The sequence below is a fragment of the Botrytis sinoallii genome, assembly GCF_014898435.1.
Source record: "Botrytis sinoallii strain Bc 23 chromosome Unknown BSIN_033, whole genome shotgun sequence".
Lineage (NCBI taxonomy): Eukaryota > Fungi > Ascomycota > Leotiomycetes > Helotiales > Sclerotiniaceae > Botrytis > Botrytis sinoallii.
The window spans coordinates 208,786-232,444 of NW_024066060.1; the positions used below are offsets into that span (position 1 = coordinate 208,786).

At 39.5% G+C, this 23,659-nt stretch overlaps 6 protein-coding genes across 6 annotated transcripts; 3 read left to right on the plus strand and 3 right to left on the minus strand.

The window, feature by feature from the left end:
* Window positions 1-184: 184 nt before the first annotated feature.
* Window positions 185-2,143, plus strand: EAF02_011548 (uncharacterized protein; the record flags this gene model as incomplete). The annotated part of the gene is made up of 1 exon (XM_038907595.1): window positions 185-2,143. The coding sequence occupies one exon, from the start codon at window positions 185-187 to the stop codon at window positions 2,141-2,143; it is 1,959 nt and encodes a 652-aa protein (XP_038752608.1).
* A 1,328-nt stretch (window positions 2,144-3,471) lies between these two features.
* EAF02_011549 (uncharacterized protein) lies at window positions 3,472-4,641 on the minus strand (the record flags this gene model as incomplete). Its single annotated transcript, XM_038907596.1, has 1 exon — window positions 3,472-4,641. The coding sequence occupies one exon, from the start codon at window positions 4,639-4,641 to the stop codon at window positions 3,472-3,474; it is 1,170 nt and encodes a 389-aa protein (XP_038752609.1).
* Window positions 4,642-5,352: 711 nt separating this feature from the next.
* Window positions 5,353-7,696, plus strand: EAF02_011550 (uncharacterized protein). The gene is made up of 2 exons (XM_038907597.1): window positions 5,353-5,735; window positions 5,848-7,696. Exons 1-2 carry the CDS (start codon window positions 5,655-5,657, stop codon window positions 7,192-7,194), a joined length of 1,428 nt encoding a protein of 475 aa, XP_038752610.1. The 5' UTR covers window positions 5,353-5,654; the 3' UTR covers window positions 7,195-7,696.
* Window positions 7,697-16,057: 8,361 nt separating this feature from the next.
* On the plus strand, window positions 16,058-17,457 carry EAF02_011551 (uncharacterized protein; the record flags this gene model as incomplete). The annotated part of the gene is given in 3 exon segments (XM_038907598.1): window positions 16,058-16,111; window positions 16,171-16,566; window positions 16,579-17,457. The coding sequence occupies 3 exon segments, from the start codon at window positions 16,058-16,060 to the stop codon at window positions 17,455-17,457; spliced, it is 1,329 nt and encodes a 442-aa protein (XP_038752611.1).
* Window positions 17,458-17,921: 464 nt separating this feature from the next.
* EAF02_011552 (uncharacterized protein) lies at window positions 17,922-20,340 on the minus strand. Its single transcript, XM_038907599.1, has 10 exons — window positions 19,964-20,340; window positions 19,808-19,912; window positions 19,617-19,745; window positions 19,363-19,546; window positions 19,222-19,305; window positions 19,069-19,165; window positions 18,894-19,008; window positions 18,817-18,840; window positions 18,258-18,763; window positions 17,922-18,194 (listed from the first exon to the last, which is right to left on the minus strand). Exons 1-10 carry the CDS (start codon window positions 20,102-20,104, stop codon window positions 18,020-18,022), a joined length of 1,560 nt encoding a protein of 519 aa, XP_038752612.1. The 5' UTR covers window positions 20,105-20,340; the 3' UTR covers window positions 17,922-18,019.
* A 1,846-nt stretch (window positions 20,341-22,186) lies between these two features.
* EAF02_011553 (uncharacterized protein) lies at window positions 22,187-23,501 on the minus strand (the record flags this gene model as incomplete). Its single annotated transcript, XM_038907600.1, has 4 exons — window positions 22,187-22,527; window positions 22,590-22,784; window positions 22,834-23,374; window positions 23,433-23,501. 4 exons carry the CDS (start codon window positions 23,499-23,501, stop codon window positions 22,187-22,189), a joined length of 1,146 nt encoding a protein of 381 aa, XP_038752613.1.
* Window positions 23,502-23,659: the final 158 nt, after the last annotated feature.

Here is a 23,659-nt window from a genome sequence, read left to right on the forward strand (position 1 = left end):
TTCTGAGAATGAGAGAGTTTTAGCTGGCTGGAAGCGAAAAGAACTCTAATTTAAAGTCATCACAATGAACTAGCTTCAACTGTGAAAATACTCTCAACACCTCACAACTCAACTTCCAACCTGTCAGTCCCATAGTGGTCACGATTTGCTCTGTACCATCACCAAACAAGTCAACCACGCAAAAATGGACAACGTCAAAGATTTGCTAGCCAAATACGGCTCTATGATCTATACTCATCGAGAGATGATTAAATTAGAAATTCATGTTATCCTCGCTGCTCTCTTCCCCATCTACATCGGATCACATGCATCACTTCAACGCCCTCCTTCCGCCTCACCACCTCGCAAATCCTCTTCTTCTAATCGTCTCCAAACTTCAGATGAAGAAGATGAAGAAGAATCCAGAGCTCAAATGGAAGGTATGACGCCTTCTGATGCTATCATCTTTCCACTTCTAGCTGCTGTGGCGCTGGGCAGTCTTTATTTTATCATTAAATGGTTGGATGATCCCGCTATTCTTAATAAAATATTAGGATGGTATTTTTCTGCTCTGGGGATTTTTGGAGTCGGGAGATTGGCAAAGGATTCGTTGGATGTGGGAGTGGGATTTATATTTCCAAATGTGTGGACGAGGGAAAATAACGTTTTCCATATCGATCAGAAATCGAGACGTCAAGTTTCTGAAGATGGACAGGGAAAGTTGGTCAATGTTGGAGTTATGAGTCCTCTTCCTGGCCGACTTTCAAAGATCAATCTGCCAAAAGGAGTTACAAATGCGTTGTGGAATGTTCGTGGTCTTTTGAGAACAAATTATACGCTTCATCTTCACATCAAGACTATACTTCCTCATCAAAAGTCTCCGATCAAGTTCACATCACTTCTCGGTCTCTTGATCGGTATCGCTACAATCACAGCTTACAATCTGATGAATGCACCGTGGTATCTTACGAATCTTATGGGATTCGGGTTTTGCTATGGATCTCTTCAACTTATGTCTTTGACTACATTCTTCACTGGATCACTAGTTCTCTTTGGACTCTTCTTTTACGATATCATTATGGTGTTTTATACACCTTTAATGGTCACCGTGGCTACAACTCTGGATGTTCCAATCAAACTTGTGTTTCCAGCGGGTGAAAGTGGAAGAAGTAGTATGTTGGGATTGGGAGATATCGTTTTACCAGGAATCTTAATTGCGTTGGCATTGAGATTTGATTTGTATCTGCATTACTTGTATTTACAGAAGCCAGCCTCTCCTACCGTTTCTCCTTCCACAACCTCAAAGACAGCCATCACAAAAAGCCCAACAACTACTATTCCCTCATCCCAAAAACCAGCCTACAGACCAGCAACTGGTCTCTGGGGTGAACGTTTCTGGACCTCTTCCTTCTCACCTCTCTCCTCTTCCTCCCTGGAAACAGGTGTCGAAGGAACTCGTTTTCAAAAACCTTATTTCAAAGCGGCTCTTGCGGGATACATCATTGGAATGCTCGTAACTTTATTCGTTATGAACGTGTGGAGACATGCACAACCAGCTCTCTTGTATCTGGTTCCTGGTGTCGTATTTAGTCTATGGGGAACGGCGGCTGTGAGGGGAGAATTAAGAGTTATGTGGGAATTTACTGAGGATGGGAGTTTAGAGGATGAGGGGAAGAAAGATGACGATGAGAAGAAGATTGAAGGAGGAGAAAAGAAGAAAGTAGATGAGAAGAGTGAGAAGAAGGATGATGAAAAAGTGAAGGAAAAGCAAATCTCAAACGGAGAAGTAACAAAGAAGGAGCAAAAACACGAAGAAATCAAAACCAAACTCGCAGAAGCGATTGATACGCTAATGGACGATTCAGATGCGAGCTCGATACTATCTGATGGGTCGATTTCCTGGCCGGAAGATGATGGAAATGCAAATGCGAGTGAAGCAGATGATGAATTGGGTTATGATAGGTCGGAAAAGGAAAAGCATCAGAGGATTGAGAAAATGGCGAGGAAGGGTTTGAAGGCGAAGGAGAAGGAGAAGAAGAGGGAGGTGGAGAAGGAAGATCAAATTTTCCTCTTTTCTATTACGGGACCGGGATCAAGTGGTGCGGAGAGGAAAGGAGAGAAAACGGGGGTGGATGGGGAGGGGGAGGAGAAGAAAGATAGATGAGAAGTTGGGGTCAGTACCGAGAGAAGTCAAAGACTAGAAATGTCTCGTACTCAAAGAACAGGAATGGAAAACAGATAGGTATCCATCCTTGATATCACAGTAATCACAGCATGTAAGGAACAAGAGAGGAAAGAAGAAAAAGCTGCAGATAATACACAAATAAATACATAAATAGATGTATAGCCTACACATCACCACATTGAGTATCGAAAACAGAAACCTCAAATGAACAATACTACTAGGTATTTCGCTTCGCATCTCACATCTCCCATCTCACATCTCACATCTCAAGCACACTCGAGATACCTACCTACCTACCTACTCTCTAACTCACATGTCAGATGGTGATCCAAGGAATGGAATATCTAGATACCTGCTAAGTAAGAAGCTGGTTACATATTTTGTTTATGTAAGATTACTGGGTAGATAGATATTCCATCTATTTATCTATCTATCTAGCTAGCATCAACCATCCGTCTGGTTCCCTCTTTTTTTCTTTCTTTCTTTCTTTTATTTACATACTAGGCATACACCACACTGTCTCTCCCTTGCATATATATATGTATATATATTCACACATACACACACACACATACACACACACACATACACACACACACATACTCACACACACATACACACACCCCACATACTAAAAATCCTTCCTAGACATCAACCCCACATCTATCCATTATAAAGAATAAAACCCCTGGTCTGCATCCATCCATCCACAGCAGTCGTCCCTAGAGCACCAGGATTAGTAGAGTATGGATGGTTCACCAGTTCATATAGTAAATATCTACTAGGTAGCTATAGAGAGGATTCAATATGATGTCTGCCTCCACGGCAGTGGCCACCGGAGGGCCAGCGGAGCGTCATTGCGATTTTGGGATTTTAGACTTCTGTGATTCTAGAGTGATGAGATATATATCCAGTCATGGGATCATTGTGAACTGTGAACTGTGAACTCTGTATATATATTTGTTTTTTAATTGGGTTTTGGTTATATCTATTTACTCTGTAGGTATCTGTCTATCTTCTTTTTCCCGTTTGCTTAGCCGGTTCTGTTTTGGTGGTGTGTTTAGATGGAATGAAATGAAATGAAATGAAATGAGATGGTGAACCCTCCCTTCCTCCCTATCTATTTAGTATCTATTGATAAATCCATCCGTAACTCCCAAGTATCAAATTATGCTCACTCCTTCTTTCTGTTCAACGCCCTCTGAAACCTTTATTCCATCTCCTCTAATCTTTCGAATCCCAATTCCCATCTCTCCATAAACCACATCCATGCATATCAAGAAAGTAATAGGCCCCCTCCAAACCATCTAAGCTCCAAATGCAGCAGCAGGATAACTTCTCTTTTTCTTTCCACCACTTCCTGAAGCCCCACTTCGACTACTACTTCTTGAACTTTCTTTACTTTGTTCATCTCCTTGTGCTCTAGGACGCAAAAATACTTCTTCGGGCAAATCATTCCATTCTTTTTCTGGTCTACGATCTTGAAATGATGTTGTATGTTTTGATGGGGGTGGTCTTGTTGTTGTGCTCATTGGAGGAGGAGGGGGTGTTGATTTCGCTGTCGCATTTTTGATTGAGTTTAACATGGGAGTTGGATTTGTTTGTGGTTGTCTAGAAATATGATCTTGAACCGAGAATCTTCGTCTAAGAACGAATGCGTCTTGTGGTCGTAAACGTCTGTAATATCCTTCGACTAATTCCCCCTTTTCGAATCCGCGCTTGGCGTACCATTCTAATGCTTCTTGGTTATCTACCCAAACGTGCGCGTATAATCCTTCGATTCTGACTCCAATTGGTATGCGAGAAGATGTAGCAGATTCGATGACGGAGTTTAATAGTGCGGTTGCGAGACCAAGGGCTCGATAGGGAGAGAGCAGAGTGAGAGACTGTAGATATATACTATATGTATTTGCGGGAGGTTGGGCATATGGAGAAGATGGAGGAGAGGGATCGATTCGACAGATTAGGGAGCCGATTACTTTTGATTCGGAGTTGGAGTCTGGAGTATATGTAACTACTCTTGAGAAAGAGAGAGAGATTGGTATCGAAGGAGAGGGGGGAGAAGTAATAGCGTGGTAGAAAGCATCTGGATATGGAATTGGAAGGAGGAGAGCATTAATACGACGTAATGGTTGGATATGGTGATCTTGCGGTATTTCGATTTTATACCCCTGGGGAAGTTCCTGTGATGATGCAGGTAATGGTTCTAGAGAATCTGGGGTAGCGGTAGTTGCGGTGGTTACCGGTGGTAGAGGGGCATTGGTAGAGCTTGGTGGACCCGATGCAGGTTGAGGTGGAGGTATTTCTTGACCTGCGTTTCCATTTCTATTCTCATGAGAGTCTGGAGTTGTGATTGGTGTTGTTCCTGGTGGTGGAGTGTATGTAGGTTGTTTTGGTTGAAAGAACGATCGAATGGTTGGTTGTTGAGGACGTGGTGGTGGAGGGGTATTGTTTGACATGATGTCTGCTGTATTCATTGTTCGAGTTACTTTGCTTGGGTATAATCTGATCTGATGTTTAAGGAGAGACAAAAATGCTTGGAGGAACCTGGAAGAGAGAAGATGTGTGCGTGCTCTGACTGTTTTGGATATATTGATGAAAGAATGAATTGTGATTTGACGCAAACATGTATGAGAAGAGAGATCTGTCTTTTTGGATCTTGCCTACCAGTATTTCGGAGGGAAGAGGATATGTGTTGTCCCTAGCAATGACAGGTAGAAATCAATTGGAATGAAGGAGTTAAATTATATTATATATCATATCAAGGTTCAAGGATATATATCATTTCAACTTTGTACCTTTTTTCATCAGCCACAGGTTTCCATTTTTATCTTTTCTATCCATGGATGCCATCACTCCAAACTGTTTATTGCTCTCCAGCTGTACCTAGTAAATACGTAGCACGTGCCTAGTAAAGAGTGAAGCTTGCAGTCTACGGTGGCTAACTATTAGTCATCAATACTTGACTCTCACCGCCCTTACTAATCAAGTTAAAGATGACTGGCAATAATTTCAACCATCATTGAGCTTTTGGTATGAAACCCCAAAGTACCTAGTACAGTACAGGAACCGGTACATACAAGACCAAAGTTTCCCGAAAGTGTGAGAAAGAGGTTCAAGGGAAAACAAGTTAATTAATATCAACCATAACCATTTTTCTCCCTCTGAAATATTGAAGGTATTCAGACAACGACGACACAAGACTTCTTTCTCTTCTTCTCTTCTCTTTACCTGAAGCTCGAGTTCAATATCAATTATAAAATGATCTATTATTTATTTCAAATACCCTTTATCATTTCTTAAAAGAAGGAGAGATAGAGAGAGATAGAGAGAGAGAGAGATCTTCCAATCATTTCTTTCCATCCATACCTCCAAACCCTCTCCCCAAGTTTCCCCCCCAATCTAACAATTTCGTCAGCCTTGGGGCTTTCAAGAAATTCAATTTATTCCAAGGAAAATCATTCCACCAACTGGCAAATATATCCTCAAAATGTCTGCCAACGATCAGTTTCCTCAGTCTGGTATAATAATTGCTGGTCAAGATGAAGAAATTGATACTATGGGGAAACTTGTAATTACCCTTTTTCATTACTTTCCCTTGCCTCACTTCACCTCACCTTTTTTACAAGCAAAACTTGTGTGTTGCCTTGCTTACTTGCCAATTTACTGACATTCTACAATAGACAAATTCTGTACTTGATGATATGTTCTACAATATCATTCATGACATAGTATTACAAACTCATCGCGAAGAGAAAATAGCAAAGGCATGTTCTGCTGCTATTGCCATTGAACAAAAAGTCGCAGAAACCAATCCTGATTTAATAGACGATCCTACTTCTTGGAACACAAATCAAATTATAGAAACCGACGCGGCGAAGTGGGAAAATAAAGAAGTCTTCTTAAAAGGCAATCCATTAGAATTGGTCGATGAGATTATTTGCGCAAAGTGTGGTTTGCCTCGACTTTTACAACCTACAGATGGGGTGGGAGCAAAGAAACCTCCTCCAGGAAAGGAGTTCTGCAAGAAGAAGCCTTTCATTGAGAAACCATGGCATGATGTTTATGGTCAAACTTATGTGCCAGAAGGACCAGGAAGGGGAAAGAAGAAGAAGGACATGATCAACCCTTTACTACAACAACAGAAAGAAGGGACACCAAATAGTCAGGATGGTGAAGATGAAGGACCTGCGAAACCAATTTCTTTCCCTCACGCCAAATGTCACAATTGCAATACATTCTTACCGATTAAGCGAATGAACAATCATATGGTGAAATGTATTGGAGGTGGAGGGAGAGATTCTGCAAGAGCAGCTGCCTTCAAAATCAATGGAAATGGATTGGGTACGGGAAACAATAGTCAAAATGGTACACCACCATTAAGTCGACAAGCAACACCACAACCCAATGGAGGAAAGAGAGGTAGTCCCAATAAACGCGAAGCAGCCGATGATCCAGATTTCGAATCCGATTCTCCACAAAAGAAGAAGAAATTCTTGAAGAAACCAGGTAGCTCGGGTGGAATTATTCTGAAGAATAAGCTCAAAGCTCCGAAAATGACAAAAACACCTTCACAGCTTTCCTCATCAAATCTGAGTTTCGAACACAAAAGACCGGATAGTGACGATGATAATGATTCAGGAGATGATGATCGAGATGGTGAATATGGAAGAAGAACCAGCATTGAACCGAAGAAGAAAATGTTAGTCAATAAGACAGGGGCGGGAATAGTCAAGAAAAATAAGGACGGTGGTGGTCTTGGTATTGCTGGGTTGAGCGATAAAAAGAAGAAGAAATTATTATTGGGAAGACCGGGGAGTGGTAGTTCAACACCAGTCCTGAAACCAGGTTCATTACCAATGGATGAGGATCGAGAGAGGGAAAGAAAGAAGATCAAGAATGGAAATGGGAGTGGAACTTTGAGTGCTCACAAGAGAGATAGAGAGAGAGAAAGAGAAAGGGAGAGAGATAGGGATTGGGGTGCGGATGAGAAATCTGAGAGTAGTCAGACTTTGTCTAGTCCAAATTGAGGGGGGCTGTGAACTGGAAGGAAAAGGTGCGTGGGAGGCGTTGAATTTGAGTGGCTGAGGGCTGCAATAGAAAGAAAAGAGAACTCATGAGTTCCTTAGTGTAAGACCATGGTGGGATGAACATTTGAAAGGCATTGATGGGGAACAGGATTCCAATGGGTAACATACATGCATATGGCTGGCGTTCATTTCTTACTTCTTCCATGTTCAGCATTCAAATGTGCATATACACAAACGTTTCGGAGGAAGAATATACCTGAGGTATGGTGTTTACATTGCTACCGGTGCTGAAAATGTATCGGGAATGCATTGGGGGTATACATTCGGCGTTGCATTATCTTGTTTTTCGTTTTTTTTTGTTCACGTTTCGTCTTGGACGACTCACTTGGTATTTATGATGGGAAAGGGTTGATGGATTGGTGGATGGGGTGTGGAAATGGGGATGGAGGGGATGATACCCGTTAGTTAGGAAAGGAAGGGGAATATAATACAATATACTTTACTTATGAGTGTGGCTGGATGAGTTTTCGATTAGGGTTCGTGATGTACTTGTTTTGTTGTGCTGTGATGGGCAGTGCTGTGATGGGCAGTGCTGTGAGGGGGGTTGAGAATGAGTGGTAGGGGTTTCTGGAAGAGGGGAAGGGCGGGGTGGAAGATGAGGGGTGGGGAGGGGTGAGAGTGTGTGAGGAGGGGCTTGGGGAGGCTGTTGAAGGTTGCTGAGGGTTGAAGGTTCGAAGGTGGGTGGAGGAAGAGAGCGGTGGTTTTCTCGTTTGTTTTGGACAATCGATGAGGAGAGGAGGGGAGGGGAGAGGAGAGGGATATAAATACTTTTATGTCTTCTGCTCTTCTTCCATATCGTGATTACCTAAAGAATGGAATGTTTCGATTTGATGGGCCTACTCGGATGTGACTGGTTTCTCTAAGTATTCGATGGGAATCAGGAATTTTGTGGGATGATATAGGATTATATGAGATGAGATGAGATGGGATAGAGGATTGAGGTTATGATGAGCGAGTGAGTGCTATTCATCTATGCATTCTCGTTGTAATATGTTGCTGCTATTATCGTTGATCTTCTTGATGTTTTGTCTTTGTGGGAATTGTTTATGTTGCTGTGATTTTTCATGGATTGATTTCTTTCTTGTTGTCATGGTTGTTGTGAGGGTAGGTACTTACTCCTTCGAACTGCGGTTTCTCTACATTTGGTATTCCTGACTGGGAAATTGGGATGAATGTGAGAGGAGAGTGCGGAGGAGGAGTGTTTACTTGAACCTAAATCACTTATCCGGTATCTTAATATTGATGTTCGTAGTGTATGTTGGGAAGTAGAAGGAGAGGGTGATAGGATCACAGTAGGGCTTTTTATAGAATCATTAGCTAGGTGATGTTTGTATGCACTGTGGAGTTTTGATTCTCGAGGCTTGAGCATGCCATGCCATGTGCGATGTATCTAGCGATCTCTGAGCAATATCGCAAGAAAAATGATGATGAAGTGGTTTTTGCAATCGAGAGGTTTGGGATCGTATGCTTGCTCTTCTCCTTCTTTTTCTTCTTCTTTTTCCCGTTTGGGTTGTTCGTCTGGGTGATGAGAGTATAAGAGTAAGAGTGAGGGGTATGAATATCGATGTCGTTATGGCTAAGGTTGTCATTGTTGACATTTTTACTGTTGTTGTATTCATTTCTGGAATCGTTGTTTGTTCTTGTTATCAATCAATCATTGAAACTGTATCTGCAATCCTCATTTGTCAATGCCACTCTTTTTACACCATCGCTGTCTCTATCACACATCTCTTTCTCACCAGTATATCTCTTGGATCTAGAAATACAGTTCACATATCTTATACAAGCAAATTGGAAGAGTCGTATGGTAATGAAATTGTGCTTTTCTTCCCTCATAATCTTCGGCTGGGAGGAATTGTGTGTATCTAGAGAAAGGAATATCTAGGTATGTCTCAGGGTAATTTATAGAAACACGGGGAGATGTAAGGATCAAGACCGAGAGGAATGGGTTTAGAGGTATGGTTCAAAGTGATGGAGTGGAGAGAGTAAAAGAATTCAAGCAGAGATAGAAGTGAAATGAGGATGTGATAGAGTTTAGATAGTCGTTTTGATATCTAGCATTGGGAATAGTAGGGAAATGGGTATATAAGTACCTTTATTTTGGTAATTTTTTCGCTTCATGAAACCTTTAGTGAGATACTTGCAAGGAATCGAGGACTGATGATATCTTCGTGAGTTCATTTGTTAATTTTTAGAGAAAAGTAAAAAAATATGAGAGATTGAGAGAGAAGTTTGATATGGGTTTGGAAAAAGACTTGAAATTTCAATAGTAACAACGTTCATATTATTGTTGCAATTTTTTGAGTGTTCACAATATCATTTATCGTTGCTGTTCTTTAACTGTAGTGCTTTGTTTTCAAGATCTGACAACGGATGCTCTCTTGCAAGCTTAAATCCTCGGCTTAGCCGTTTGAATGAAGATGGTGCTTCGGACGCTCGCGTTGCGTTCTTACTGTCTGTTCCTTAATAACCAAGGCCGAGCAAATCCTCTGTCACTGTTAGAAATTGAAGTGAAGAGGAGTAGGGCTTTTATATAAGTCGAAACTGGTACTAAATATCCGGAAGAGTGATTAGTGAAAGGATGTTTGATGCCGAGTAGTGTGCACTTCCCTTCTCCTTTCTTGTATCTGGCAACTCTCATCATATACGTATACTCACACCCATATGTATATAAATCTGGTGATTTACTTTGATAGTTTGAATGTTTATAGTAGTATTGCAAATCTCCTCGAGAATGGAGAAGAAGGTATAGGAGATTGCATCAAAGTTTTGATTATTCTTTGGATGATTATTGGATAGTTCTTTGCAAGGAATTGTAAACGAATTTGTGTCTTGACTTGTAAGGGGCAGGCAAATTTGTGTCGTTATTTATAAACGTTCATATTGATAAATGCCTTCGCTACTGTTATTTCTACTGTCACTTACAACTCCACTATCACAGTTTTTTGCATCATTCCCAAAGCCGAAGGATTATACTCTTTAAATCTGGGCTCATTACAAGCACACCTGAAGCAGTACCAGTCCGTCTAGAACATTGATTCTTGTTAATTGTTCCTTTCATGTTCCTCATGTATAGACATTGAATATAGAGCGTGGACGAGATGATAAAAGGGAGGGTGAGTGGACTTTATAAGAGGCTGTGATGATATAATGGTAAGGAACGGCAGGAGGGCGATGAGATTGTGAGTATTATAGCCAGCTTAAATCCTCTCTATCTCATGTTGAAATTTGGCATGAGGAGCAGAAATTTTCAGTTTCTACTTCGAATCGTTGAGGCGTTGACTGGAAATGTAATCAGATTGCGATTATTGTTAAGCGATCCTTTTACCGTCGGCTATATGGATCAATTGTCTCATTTTCATTTTCGACTTTTCGACTTTTTTTGAATATTGATATTTATTTAATTTAATTTATATTATTAAGATTTATATTATTAAATAGAAAAAGATTATATTTAATATAATAAAATTATTATTAAAAAAATTGAAAAAATAGATATATATAAATTATGTTAAAAGATCATATATGAGTTGATGGAAAAGCCTTAATATTATTAAGTTCTACATAACGATACGATATATATATGTAGACTCGATAGTGTCACATGCGGGCTAATCCCGATATAGCATAATGTGATATACGGTATAAGCACCTTTTCTAACACTCCCCCATACTGATATCGTATATCTAAAGCTATGTAGCTTATCGAAAGCTATGGAGAGCTATATTATAAGTCGGGGCTATAGTTAATCTCAACCAAGCTAAACGGCATGATCTGTATCGTATAAGTATATGTACAATGTTTAATCACTTTCATTCAGTGAATCTCGAGGATTGCTAACAAATATCTTAAAGCTAGCGAGTTAATTCTAACAGATACCAGAAAGCGCTTTGAGATTATAGCTATCAAAACCGTTATAGAATCAATAAATCAGATCTCATATACCGCCAGAAAGCGTTCTCGGATCAACAAGTAATATAATCATGGGAGTATTTGATTGCTAATAATACCTCTTCCAGGAATCAATATCTTTAATCAATTTTTAAAGAAAATCGTCTCCTCTAGGACTACCCAATACCTAGTATAGATATTTCTCTAAGGGTGTAGATATCGTACTGTTGATACGATCCCTACTGGCCTATAAAGCCTGTACTCCTACAGCTCTGTCCCTCTTGTAGGAGCTGGAATACGGATCCCTACATAATCACCCTGGTTATATAGGATCTCTTGATCTTTACTCTCCTTCTCGAGGATATAGGAGATATCTATTCCTATATAGTAGAGTGCTGGAAGCACTCCCCTACAGAATATATTCTATTACTTTATCTCTTATAGGAGTTGGGATACAGTATCCTATATGATCACCCTGATTATATAGGATCTCTTGATCCTTACTCTTCTCTATCATAAGGAGTATAGAAAATAATTCCATCATCTCCTATATAATGGAACACCAGAGTATTCCCCTAAATATAGTAATACACGTTCTCCCACTACCATAATCATCCACTCCTCCTCCATATATAATTTCAGATTGCTTTCAGTTCCCTTTAGAACCTCTAGCTCCCTATACTCAATACTTTCGGATCTTTATAAACCCTCTGGCTCCCTATATACTCTCCCTCCCCCTCGATCATCAGTATAGCTATTATTGATAAAGAAAATCGAAATCGAAATCATATAAAGATAGTGATTGAAAAGAAAGATAATTGATTTGTACTTAATAATATATACTGATTTGTTAAAATAGAATATATTACACAAACTATAGATAAATGAAAGAATATCGAAGTCAAAGGAAATAAGATTGAAAGCTGAGATATTATAAAATAACAGAACTGATAAGCAAAACAAATTAAATTCTATAAAAACTAGTATTAAATAAAAATAATAATCTAATAATTATTATACTCATCAAATTGTAAATATAGATAATCAGAAAACTATTGAAGAAATGGGAAAGGAATAGCAGGAAAATTTCTGAGACAAAAAAAAATCTTTATTAAATCAAATAGGTTTTGTAGTTTCTCTATAAACTATATCCAAAGCATTCTCTATTTCAAGATTTTCTATAAATAATCCTCAATTATATAAAGTTTGATTGATTTGTAAAGTATTACCGATTGCTTATATTATATTATTGTTATCAATATAAAGCTTATAGGAATCGAAAAGAGAAAAATCGAAAATAGATCGAGAGAATTATATTGTAATTAAGATTCTTGAATTGTCAAAAGAAGATAAGAGTAGATAGCAATCGTTTGTCAAAACTTTATTGCCCTTTTCAACCTTATAGATTGGATTACTGTAATACTACGTACCTGAGTATTTTGTATGGTTTTCACTATCTTCAACCCTATAGATTGGATTACTGTAATACCACATACCTAAGTATTTCGTACAATCTCCATCATCTTCAACCCTATAAGTTGGATTGCTGTAATACTATACACTTGAATATTTATTACGATTTCTATTGTCTTCAATCTTACAGATTGAATCATTTTGATACTATATATTTGAGTATTTATTACAATCTTCATTATAATAATACTATACACTTTATAATATTATACAGAATACTGGAATCTTATAACAATACTGAAATCAAATTCATTCACCAAGCAAAGCCGCGCTTCCCCAATTGCTTAATTGTATTGAACTAAATACTATCTAGATATCTTTAGAATTGAATTATATTTATAAAAACAATAATCTCCAAATTTAACAGAATAGCTACTATCTGTTATAGCTTTAATCAAGTAACTCCGGAAAACTAATCCTAATGTTATACGAATCCAAGCTTATAATCTGTTAAAAGATTATATATGAATTGATGGAAAAGCTTTAATATTATTAAGTTCTATATAACAATATAATATATATATATGGACTCGATAATGTCATATGCAGGCTAATCCCGATATAGCATAGTGTGATATGCGGTATAAGCACCTTTTCTAACAAATTACTTATTTTATTTTTACTTTTTCACTTTCTTTTTTTAATCTTTTTAATCTTTTAATTTTTTTAATTTTTTTAATCTTTTTAATCTTTTCTTTTTTTATTATAATAAATATAATCTTTTTTTAATTAATTTAATAAATCTTAATAATATTCATATTATATAATAAATCAAATAAATATTAATATTTAAAATTTTCAAAAAGTACAAAAAAAGTAAAAAAGTGAAAAAGTCGAAAAACGAAAAATGAGACAATCGATCTATATGGCCGACGGTACCCTTTTCTGAGTTTCCCTATAAACGTATATATAGCATACTATTGCTTTGATAATTTTTAGCTCCATAGAATTTCTGGCATCAATGACACTTTGTCCATAGGAGGCAGGCGGCATTGGTATCAAAGTCACTATATTGAAAATATGCATGGGTACGGATGGAATTACGTCAAAGCTCCATTGGAGAGAGAACGTTGGTCGACTGTCAACTTTTATTCTCGTCGTTTATTCTCACAGCCATCTTTACTTGGTCCCATCAGTAAGTTTCTAATGGAGTCGTTTATTGATGTCTGCGAATCTTCTTACAATCAGCATAAGATTCATAGTCTATTGAAGTTCGATACTCGTAGATTATCAAATCGTGATGGTATTCACCCATTCGGAGTATTCACGTATGGCTTTATTGGCATAGATATCAAGCAATAGGAATGTTATGAGCTTTTTTATACCGTTACGTGAAAAATTCGACATCTGATACTAGAACAAGTTTTTGTCACAGTAGAATGGTGGTTGCATGATGAGTGAGCCATCAATTTCACTCCGTGGACGAGGGGTGACAATCAGTAGACAAGTCAGGGAAGTTTTCATCACGATCTCGTATCTTTTATTTTTCAAGTCTATGAAGATTGAAGTTGCGTTTGACCTACAATCTCGCAATATTCTTTGCAAGTGCTGCTGCAAGTCGGGAGGGTGCTAGTCTCAGCGGAAGCCAGTCTCAAAATAAATTTTTCCAATGGATTCAGAAACTCATTCTCTCCCATTTGCTTAAAGAAAACTTTGCACATACACGGGGTTAAAGAAGATCTAAAATTTGTTATTATCGACAGACATAAATCTGCGGATTTGTTGCCATTTTATATTTTGAGATCATGAAATGAATTGTCATCATTTCTACCGCTTTTCTTATTGTTGAGACTTGTGTGTGTGTGTGTGTGTTTGTTGAGCGGTAGAAATTTCGATATAATGTGTTACAAATTGAAGTGTTGTGGTGTTTAAGAATCATAATGCCATGACGCTTTTAGAGTGCGTATATATCTAGGCTAAAAGCCAAGGGGAAGTGAATGAAACTTTCATAGAGGGAAAGAGACCCCCGCGGAGAGCCAGTGAAGGAATAAGGGTACTTCGGAAAGTGAGAAGGAGGAACAGAAATGTGTCTTTACGTCCTAATCTGATCAAAATAATCAAAATTGGAGTTCAATCTACAAATTCTTGACTCTCATCATCTCTCTGTCGACCGGAAATGTCATTTAGACGAGTGCATCTCCATGTTGTGTCCAATTTTGGCACATCTAGGCGGATTTAGGTAATCAATCTTCCAGTTACTTCTACGGCAGACAAAGTATTCGCGAGTTGTTCATTGGAAATAAGGTTGTGTAGATGTTAGCTTTATCAGAAGGGGGACGTGTTGAATGCAACGATGTTACTGAAAGTGATTATCAAGAGATTGTAGAAGTACAGAGATAATTTCATCGTTGACCAAAAGAAAGCTCGTTCATAACTGATCATGCTATTTTCTTTTTCTCTTGCTAGTGATTTAAGAACTCTTGATGCCATCGTCGTTGATTTACTCGCTCTATTTATTTCCTCTGTCCTGGGCCGTGTTTTTCCAAAGAAAGTGAAATTTTGAAGCGCGATTTTGCTATATTCGCATGTTTTCTCGACTTGTAGCTGCGACTAACAGATAGTGGATTTCAAATAATATTTAGTCCTAGGACAAAGACGGAGCAAACCGGAATTGAGAAGTATACCATTGGATGTGCTGAACTCTGTTGCTTGTTTGAGCCCGGCGACTTTTCGTTACGTGATTGTCAATCAAATCTATCTATCTGGTTCCAGAAAAAGAAGAGCTTCTTCGAAAATTGAATAACTCAGTTCACAGGTGTGGCAGTTGAGAAGACTACGATGGATTGAAATTCGTCGTGCGTTTTGGATTCGCTTCCAGATGTCTTGCATTTCGTCGACTCAGAGAGTTATTTGTGGTTGACGAAACTTGCTCGTATGACATCCATGGTCTAATTCAAGATAAGAGATTGAATCAAAGGATAGGGAGTATAGATTTATCGGAACATGCCATAAATCAAGATGTGATTCTTTGTTCGCCACGTGCTCAAAACTCTTCCCCCTTTTCTTGTCATTCGATTTCTATCTCTGGTTGGGATTCACATGAGGGGTGTGATAGCTCCAGATTATCAATACATCAGATAGTACCACTTCAGAGAGCACACTACTTTGGAATTTACCGTGATTTAAAATAGACTCCTAGGTAATTATTTTACTTCGCGTGGTTGGTATCATCCGAACGATTCGGCCTAGATTTAATTCGACCTCGCGTAACTTTCCACATGGTTTAAACGGTCTTAAGGAAGACTCCATAAACACGCAAAAAAGACAATTGTAGTAGAGAGTAATTAAAGGTCAGTTCCGTTATATTACATGAACAATTATGCAATAGGAGATCGACTACCTTTGACTATGATTGATCAAATTATAAATACAGGGCTTTTGGCTCGAATTGTGATGCTATAGCACGGAAAGTACTCCTCATATTATCTTGATAAAACTATGAAGCTATTATATGCAGCAACAGCTCTCTACCTTTTGGCTAGTGAAAAGCTAGTTGGAGCTATAGCCACATAGAATGATCATACCGCACAGTTCTGCTTTACACGATATAGCTCCGAGAGCGTATCTTCTATTTCGACTACAACACGCACAATCAAGATTCCATCATATACTATTTCTACATATCATCCAGGAGAGCTGATAACAGTTACGCCCCGCCGACAGTAACCACCACTACTTCTCTTTCCGTAGCCACGTCTACGCAAATTGGAGGAGCTACCCAAACTGTCACAAGCAATGTTATCTCTACTGGCACGGTTATCCAGACAACAATCCTATTTGAAACAACAGAAGTTGGTCCTACTGTCACTATAACAGCCGCACAGTCAACTTTAACTGTCCCTGCATCTTCTGGATTTCTTCCTCTGGCAAACGACCCTTATGTGATAGCCAATGGAGGGGCTGGAGGGGCCACAAAGAAGCGCAGAGAGGCCAACATACATTCAGAGGTCAGTATTTAGATGACAAATGATCAACAACAAAATTCACTAACCAGAAATACACCCTCTAAGCCAACCAGCTCCAATAACCGCCGTTACCCCTACCATCATCCTCACAAAGCTGCTAATCCAGAACTGGCCGATTCTTCAGCTCCTGGTCCTAAGGAATTCGATATTAAGGTCAAGCCAAAAAGGTGGTGGTTTGGTTCGTGGTGGAAAGGCACCAGATATCCTTCCTCGGTATATTGTCGAGAAATTGTCAGCGTTACCCAAACTCAAATAATCACTCTTCAGTCACAAGGAGGAGGTACCACAACTTTGCCTCCAGAATTCGCAACTCCCATCATACTGTCAACATCAAAACAGGTAGTTACGTCGGCACCAGCTACCACTACTACAACAGTTGTCCAGATCGAAGATGTAACCTCAATAACCACCGAGAAGGATGTGATCACTCATAGTTCAACAACTACAACAACCGCATTCCCACCACAAGCTACAATATATGATATATGCCAGGAGAACAACATAGTAGCAACCGTAGAAGGGGCTACCATCGACTACTCCCTACCTAGCTATGGTCAATCCAGTCTTCAAATTCACTGGACATATATCGCGGATCCTTACGTGAAATCATATAACTGCTGTGCCATATGTGCACAGTCATCTACATGTGTTGCATATTACTACAATACAGATAAAACGGCCAATCCTGGTCCTGCAGTGACTTGCTTCACTCATGAAGCGACAGATGGTGTTTGCGATCCCTCTGGACTTCGCTACGTCTTCCGTGCAGATCCTAAGCGTAACACTCTATCTCCTGATATAGTCGGAAATGGAAATTGCGGTAAAGGACAACTTGATAATGGGGCTAGACCAACGCTGGATGGTAAACTGTGATTATTTGTGTCCATTGAATTTTAGGAAAACAGGAATAGTCTTTGATCGAACGATGAAGGTATAGTTTGTGGACTGTTTATTTTGCTCTCGTTTCCAGACCTCAGTTGGGCTTAACATATAAAACATATGCAAAAGTAGGAGCCAAAAAGAGACAATCTGGAGTTTTGATTGCATGTAATTGAATGTCGGATGTAATGAATGCATTACAAAAGCAAAAGTAAACCACGTATTAATATCTTATATTTAACTTTAAAATCAAGGTAAAACAAAGATCAATGGCTGTTTATCTTCTGATGAATTGTAACAAAGGAATATATACGGGATCCCGGCTGCAAAGCTCATTAGCCTTGCATTTGTGCAACTTATCTATCATTCAATGCAACGCATTTTCTTAGATAATTTTCCAAATGTGAATAGTGTGGATAGCTAAGTCTCAATCATTGAGAAAAGTTTTGCATGATTAAATAAATTTCGATTCCCAAATATATACAGAAAGAAGTGAATCCAGCCCAACCTTGGAAGTATCAGTACATTTCCATATTCCCGTATTCTTCATCACCACCTATTCACTCTTCTCAAGCTTCCTCAACAAGACTCTCGTTCCATGTCTTGGGATAACCATTGTGGTATATCCCATGGTAAGTGCTTTGTTATCATCCGCCAATTTAAATTCATAGTTTGTCAATAAGTGCGCCAAAATCTGTTTCAATGATGCGCTGACGTACCAGCGGCCAGGACTAATGAGGTGTTAGTTCTTGCTCGACGTATATAATAAGAATAAAACAAAATGATGTACTCACCAAGCTTTCTTACTAGCCCCCCAAAATGGAAACCCACTACTAACATCCGTATACTTCATCCTGGGTTCTTCTCTCCCTCTATCCTCCGGTAATACAAATCTGAAACCGTCAAAAGTTTCCGGATCATTGTAATACCTAGGACTCTTCATCAACGCATCCTGAGGCACCGCAATAATATTCCCTTGCGGAATCGTTTCACCACTCGAGAATGTGAATGGTTTCATAACTTTACGTTGAATAGAAAGCGCATCTAATGGGTTCACACGAGCTGATTCGCGGAGGAAAGATTCCATCAAAGGCATGTTCTTGTACTGTATTTCCTCGGGTAAGGATAGCATGGAGCGGATTTCTTCAGTGAGCGGTTCGATGTATTCTGGGTGAAGACAGAGGTTGTAGATTGTGAAAGTTAAGACAAGAGGAAGTTGATGGGCGGAGGCGAAAGTGAGGGCAATCATTTGTTGTACGATACGCTCCACGGTGCGCTGGCGGGGAGTTGTGGATGATTCCTAAACGAGGTTAATAATTTTCGGCCAGACAATGTGGAAATTGAGATCCTTACAATGACCCAAGTTATACAATCAGACTGTGATTGATAAATTAGCAAGCACTAGTTGGAAATTCTACAAGATAGCTTACAGGTAAGGGTTTCTTCTCCTCGATATCTCTGAGACGTTGGATAACCAAAGGTCTGATATGCCCGGCTATTTTTTTCATTGCACCACTCCAAGCCATGATTGCGGGGCAGGCGTATCTAAAAAAAAAACAAATATCAGAATTGAATATTTAAGAGTACAGAAAATGGGGTACTCACGGAATGATGAATGCAGGCATGTAACGACAGAATTCCATAGACAGAATAACATCGTTCGAGTATCGTAGCACGGCATCAACATAATCTTGGTTGTTGGCTAGGTATTCGTTAGTGAAACTAAACATCAAACAAAATCTCGGCGTATAGACGTACCAAGTTCATCTCCAACAAGCACTTGACAATTGATTCTCAAACCGATAGCCTCAGACAAGCCTAAGACAGAAACTGAAGTCCAATCTACGTCAAATTAGCATGGCAAATTCTCAACGGTAGTTTTCACAGTAAGTTCATTACCATTGACAGCTTTTTCTTTTGACAAAACTTTACTAAAAGCTTCCTCAATCTTCTCCTGAATCCTGGGTCTCAGAGCTGGTTGATTCGTTCTCAAAAGGAACTTAAGAACACGTCCTGGTATAGTATCATGAGGATCAATCTCTCCTGTCTCAAATCCATAGAATGTGTATTTTGCTTTGACTCTCTATACATCATATTAACGCAACCCTCATGGCACAAGTAACTTCTTCACAAAGGGAACGGAGAAGACATACATCTTCCATGGCATCATGCAGGGATAAATGGTCTTGAGAACTCTCATTTACTTCCGCGATGTGCGCCTCAGACGAAACAAAGACTTGATACTCGTCGAGAGCGGGGATAGCAAATGGTTCTCCTTTGGCCTACAATCCATTCAGTTTCGGATCGGACATAGACTTGGCGTTGAGACATCAGATTTCAGTACCTGATCATATGCTTTCTGGATGATATCTGGAGCACTGAGAACGTATTTTATGCTGCTCAACCATTTTCCCCAACGCAACTTAGGTCCAGAAATAAGTATGTTACGCTATCCAAGTTAGTGATTGTTCACATGGTGAGTAGATGAAGCAGGACTTACGGGACGATTGCGGTAGATAGATGCTGTGACATAAAGTCTATTCAGAATGATCAAAATTACACAAGTATCAAACACCACCTCTGAGGTTATTCTCCAAGCACCCGCTTGGGAGCGAGCTAGGTCAAAAAGTTCCTGAAGCATTTTGATGATACAAGTCGAGGTTTGAAGATGGCCGACACGAAAGATCACGAGAAGAGAACCAGATGTATACTGCGTGGCAAATGTCCGAATCTCATTCTCAAAGAACTATTTCCTAACTGGGAAGGTGGGGGCGTAAAATTGTGACTTCACATCAGGCAGAACAGATGAAATTACCGTAACGTACTCTAAGCCATGTCGCGATAGCAGACATACAATCGACGGCGGTGAGATAGAAATAGCCGCTGCCAATTTTCACAAGTGATGAGCCGATTGTGATATTAAGTCACATAAGTGTCGGAGGCAACATTAACTCCGACATACTCCACTACAGCTGTAGATAGTTCATTAAAACTTAATCGTTCCTTCACCCTAAACAGGCATAACAATTTGATGAGCGGGGCGGACTGTTTAGAGTATGAAACATAGCTTCGGTAGTCAGCCCGTTTTAAGAAATTCGCGAAGTTGAAGTGGAGAAAAAGTTCGTACCATTGGGATGAATTTGATCCGTGTGCATGAAGTATCTTGAAGCCTACGATAGTGCGATAAAAAACTCTACGCGTGTGAAATGCGTTTTAGTGTGTGTGCGCATTAATTAAGCGCAATCGATTTATCTCGACCATGTTCCTGGAAATTGCGCACATCTTCTACCGTAGGATTCTAACCTGGAGAGATTGTGTACCGTGAAACCCGTCAATTTGGATGTCATCACAGTGGGATGAAATATCGTTGGTCAAAACAAATATCGACGGAATAATTTTTGTCTAGTGCCACGTGCGGCTAATGCGTTTTTTGACGTTCAGGGGTAATAAAAAAGTGTGGTGGAGAACATGGCACTGGGTTTTCATCATCAGGGTTAGGAAACGTTATTTTCAAGGGTGTCGAATTACGTATGGTGAAGCAGATGTCAGCGTAGCAGTTAGCAGTGGTGCTCTCATCCGATGTAACCAATCTTCTTTCGAATATTAAAGTATGGTTGCAATGGGTATAACGTACATCGACATAGCGCGGGACAGGGACTGTACACCGGTATTGCAGTATTGGTGCAATTGATATTATTTCTCATGATACAGATATTAATTTGCAGCGTAAATGTTATGTAAGAGTGGGATAACAGGCGTGGCGTGTCGGCGTGGTTGCATTGCATAGTTGCATTACCTTGATAGCTTAACTATTCATAGAACGCTTGAAGTAACATCGAAGGGATTGATTTCTAAAATCAGCCTTTAAGTTTAAATTGCTGATCATTGATCAGCGATTCCTTGCACTTTTGTTTAATCAGCCCTCGTAAACATCTCAATTAGCTCAGCTTAGCGAATGTTTAGAAAGGCGGTTCTGTGTTTTTTGTGCTGTGAGTCTAGCCGAGCTGAATTCACCAAGCAAGCATCTAGCCCAGGCCAGGTCAGGGGTGGTTTATACCAGGGTATGCGGGGTATGCATGCGCCTGGGATTTCTTCGTAGGGTGCGGATATTCTCCAACAGCATTACTTGGAATGATACCAAGAAAATGAAGTTGTTAGATTTTCTTGCGAAAAGATTCCCATATGAGGTTTTCCCTGCAAAGTGTAAACTTTGCGAGAAGTTGATTCAAGATTCTAAGGCGAATTGTGGTGTGATTACTCATCTATGACAAGAACACCAGTAGGTGTACGGACTGACGGGTCACTTTAAGAATCGATTTAGAAATACTGTATCTCTTGATATATCTTAGAAATAGTTAAAATGTTTCATGAGAGATTGAACAATGAAGAGATTAACTCTGATATCAAACAATTGAATAATCAATTTCTTGGAAATTTCAAAAGTTGAGAAGTGTCCCGTCAGGCCATACACCCACTGGTGGACCAAGCCATAATCCGATCACTGTGACATTTTGAAACTTGGGGACCAAGATAAAAGGCAAATGTAAAAGAATAAAAAATCTGGGTATTTGCTATATTAAACTTTAAAATGAATACAGAACAACCCAAGCCCCTAAGAGAATCGTAATAAATCCGTCACGCATGTTATAATCTTTTCCTTGACTGTTCCAACCATTCCCACATAACCCATAAACCATACAATATATACAACAGTAAAACTTAACTAAACGTGCTCATAATATGTTCTCTCACGCTCTGGTGTCGTCGCAAGCTCATGAGTAACCTCGTATCGTTGCTTGACCCTGACATTATCCAATGGAAGAATGTTTTGCTCGCTTGTTACACTGCTTCCCCCATCGGTAGGACTTTGGCTGTTCTTCGAATCTCCTGTTCGCATATAGCTGTCTCGACCGGTAAATGTATCAAGTGTTACCCTCAATCTATTTTTCCTGCTGTTCTTGGGGTAGATTTCAGAGCTCTTTGGTGGAGTATATTTGGATGGTTTGACGTTTTCTTCCTTGGAGAAGAGACCGCGAATAGAGGCAAGGCAGACAACTACAATGGCTGGAAGAGAAACATGATTAGATCAAAAATTACAAAAGAGATAGTATGGAGAATTAGCTTACCGATTGTAGTCTCAATGGCAGACCACATGTAGAGCCAAGAGGTATCAGGCATACGGGTCAATGAACTGACGACTGTAGTTCGCACGATGGCGAAGATGACTGTGATAAGAGCAAGAGAGAAGATGATACCAAAAGTAATCTTTCTCTTCATCTTCATCTGTGTACCCCACAACATACTAATTGGAATGATCATGACTATGCAAGTTAGTTAAGTCTAACACAAGAAACAGAAAAGAAAACTTACTCAAAGCATCGGAAACCACATCCCAAACACAGTTTAACTTTAAAGTAATTTGTTGGAAGTTCACAGCAGAGTCCGTTGTACATTTCGTTTCGATCGTAGTCAATGGAACAAACAAACAGTGATATTGAATTGTTCCAATGCAAGCAAAGTAGGTGCAGATAGTGAAAACAGTGATTGGCCACCATAGGAATTCAACCTTTGCGACATGCGATCCAAGTCTTCGAATGAAGAGCAAGAAAGAGAACTTGACAGACCACAAAGTGGAGTAGAAGAGGATAATGACGACTCCAGATGCTTTGGAATAAGCCTCACTGTTGGTAACAAAATCCGCTCCAGGCATTTTGATCCCAGCTGACACGGCCATGAGGTCGAACATCGCTTGGGCATGAATCTGCCATAGTATTGCACTGGCAAGTGCAAGAGCCAAGGCTAGAAAGGCAAAGATATCGTCGTTGTAGAGACTTTTGAAGGTCTTGATTCTAGAGAATGTCCGTAAGGCCATACAAATTGCAGCTATCGCGAAACCTCCCCAGATGACACCCTGAATGATTGTTAGTTGAGGCTTTCCCAGTGTCTGTGGATACAACAAGTGCACGTACCAGGAAGGTTTTCATATCAACCTTTGTTGGCTCAACAGTAGCCACTGAGCCCGAAGTAGAAGTAGACATGGTGTATAATGAGTCAACCTTGAGTAACTTGGTTGTCTATACTGGATCAGTGGAGGATGATTGTCCACAGTACAAAAGAAGAAAGCTTGAGTTTTAAACTCTCGAACATGAAGAGAACGTGGTGCTTATCTACTGCCACTGGTTACAGAGATGCCACA

Excerpts from the sequence above, each read along its gene's own strand:
- EAF02_011550 (XM_038907597.1), top strand. The coding sequence starts at position 5,655 with ATGTCTGCCAACGATCAGTTTCCTCAGTCTGGTATAATAATTGCTGGT. Across the intron at positions 5,736-5,847 it reads TTGATACTATGGGGAAACTT|ACAAATTCTGTACTTGATGA; the intron begins GTAATTACCCTT and ends ATTCTACAATAG.
- EAF02_011552 (XM_038907599.1), bottom strand. The coding sequence starts at position 20,104 with ATGCTTCAGGAACTTTTTGACCTAGCTCGCTCCCAAGCGGGTGCTTGG. Across the intron at positions 19,746-19,807 it reads TCCAGAAAGCATATGATCAG|GCCAAAGGAGAACCATTTGC; the intron begins GTACTGAAATCT and ends AATGGATTGTAG. Across the intron at positions 18,195-18,257 it reads GGGGCTAGTAAGAAAGCTTG|TCCTGGCCGCTGGTACGTCA; the intron begins GTGAGTACATCA and ends ACACCTCATTAG.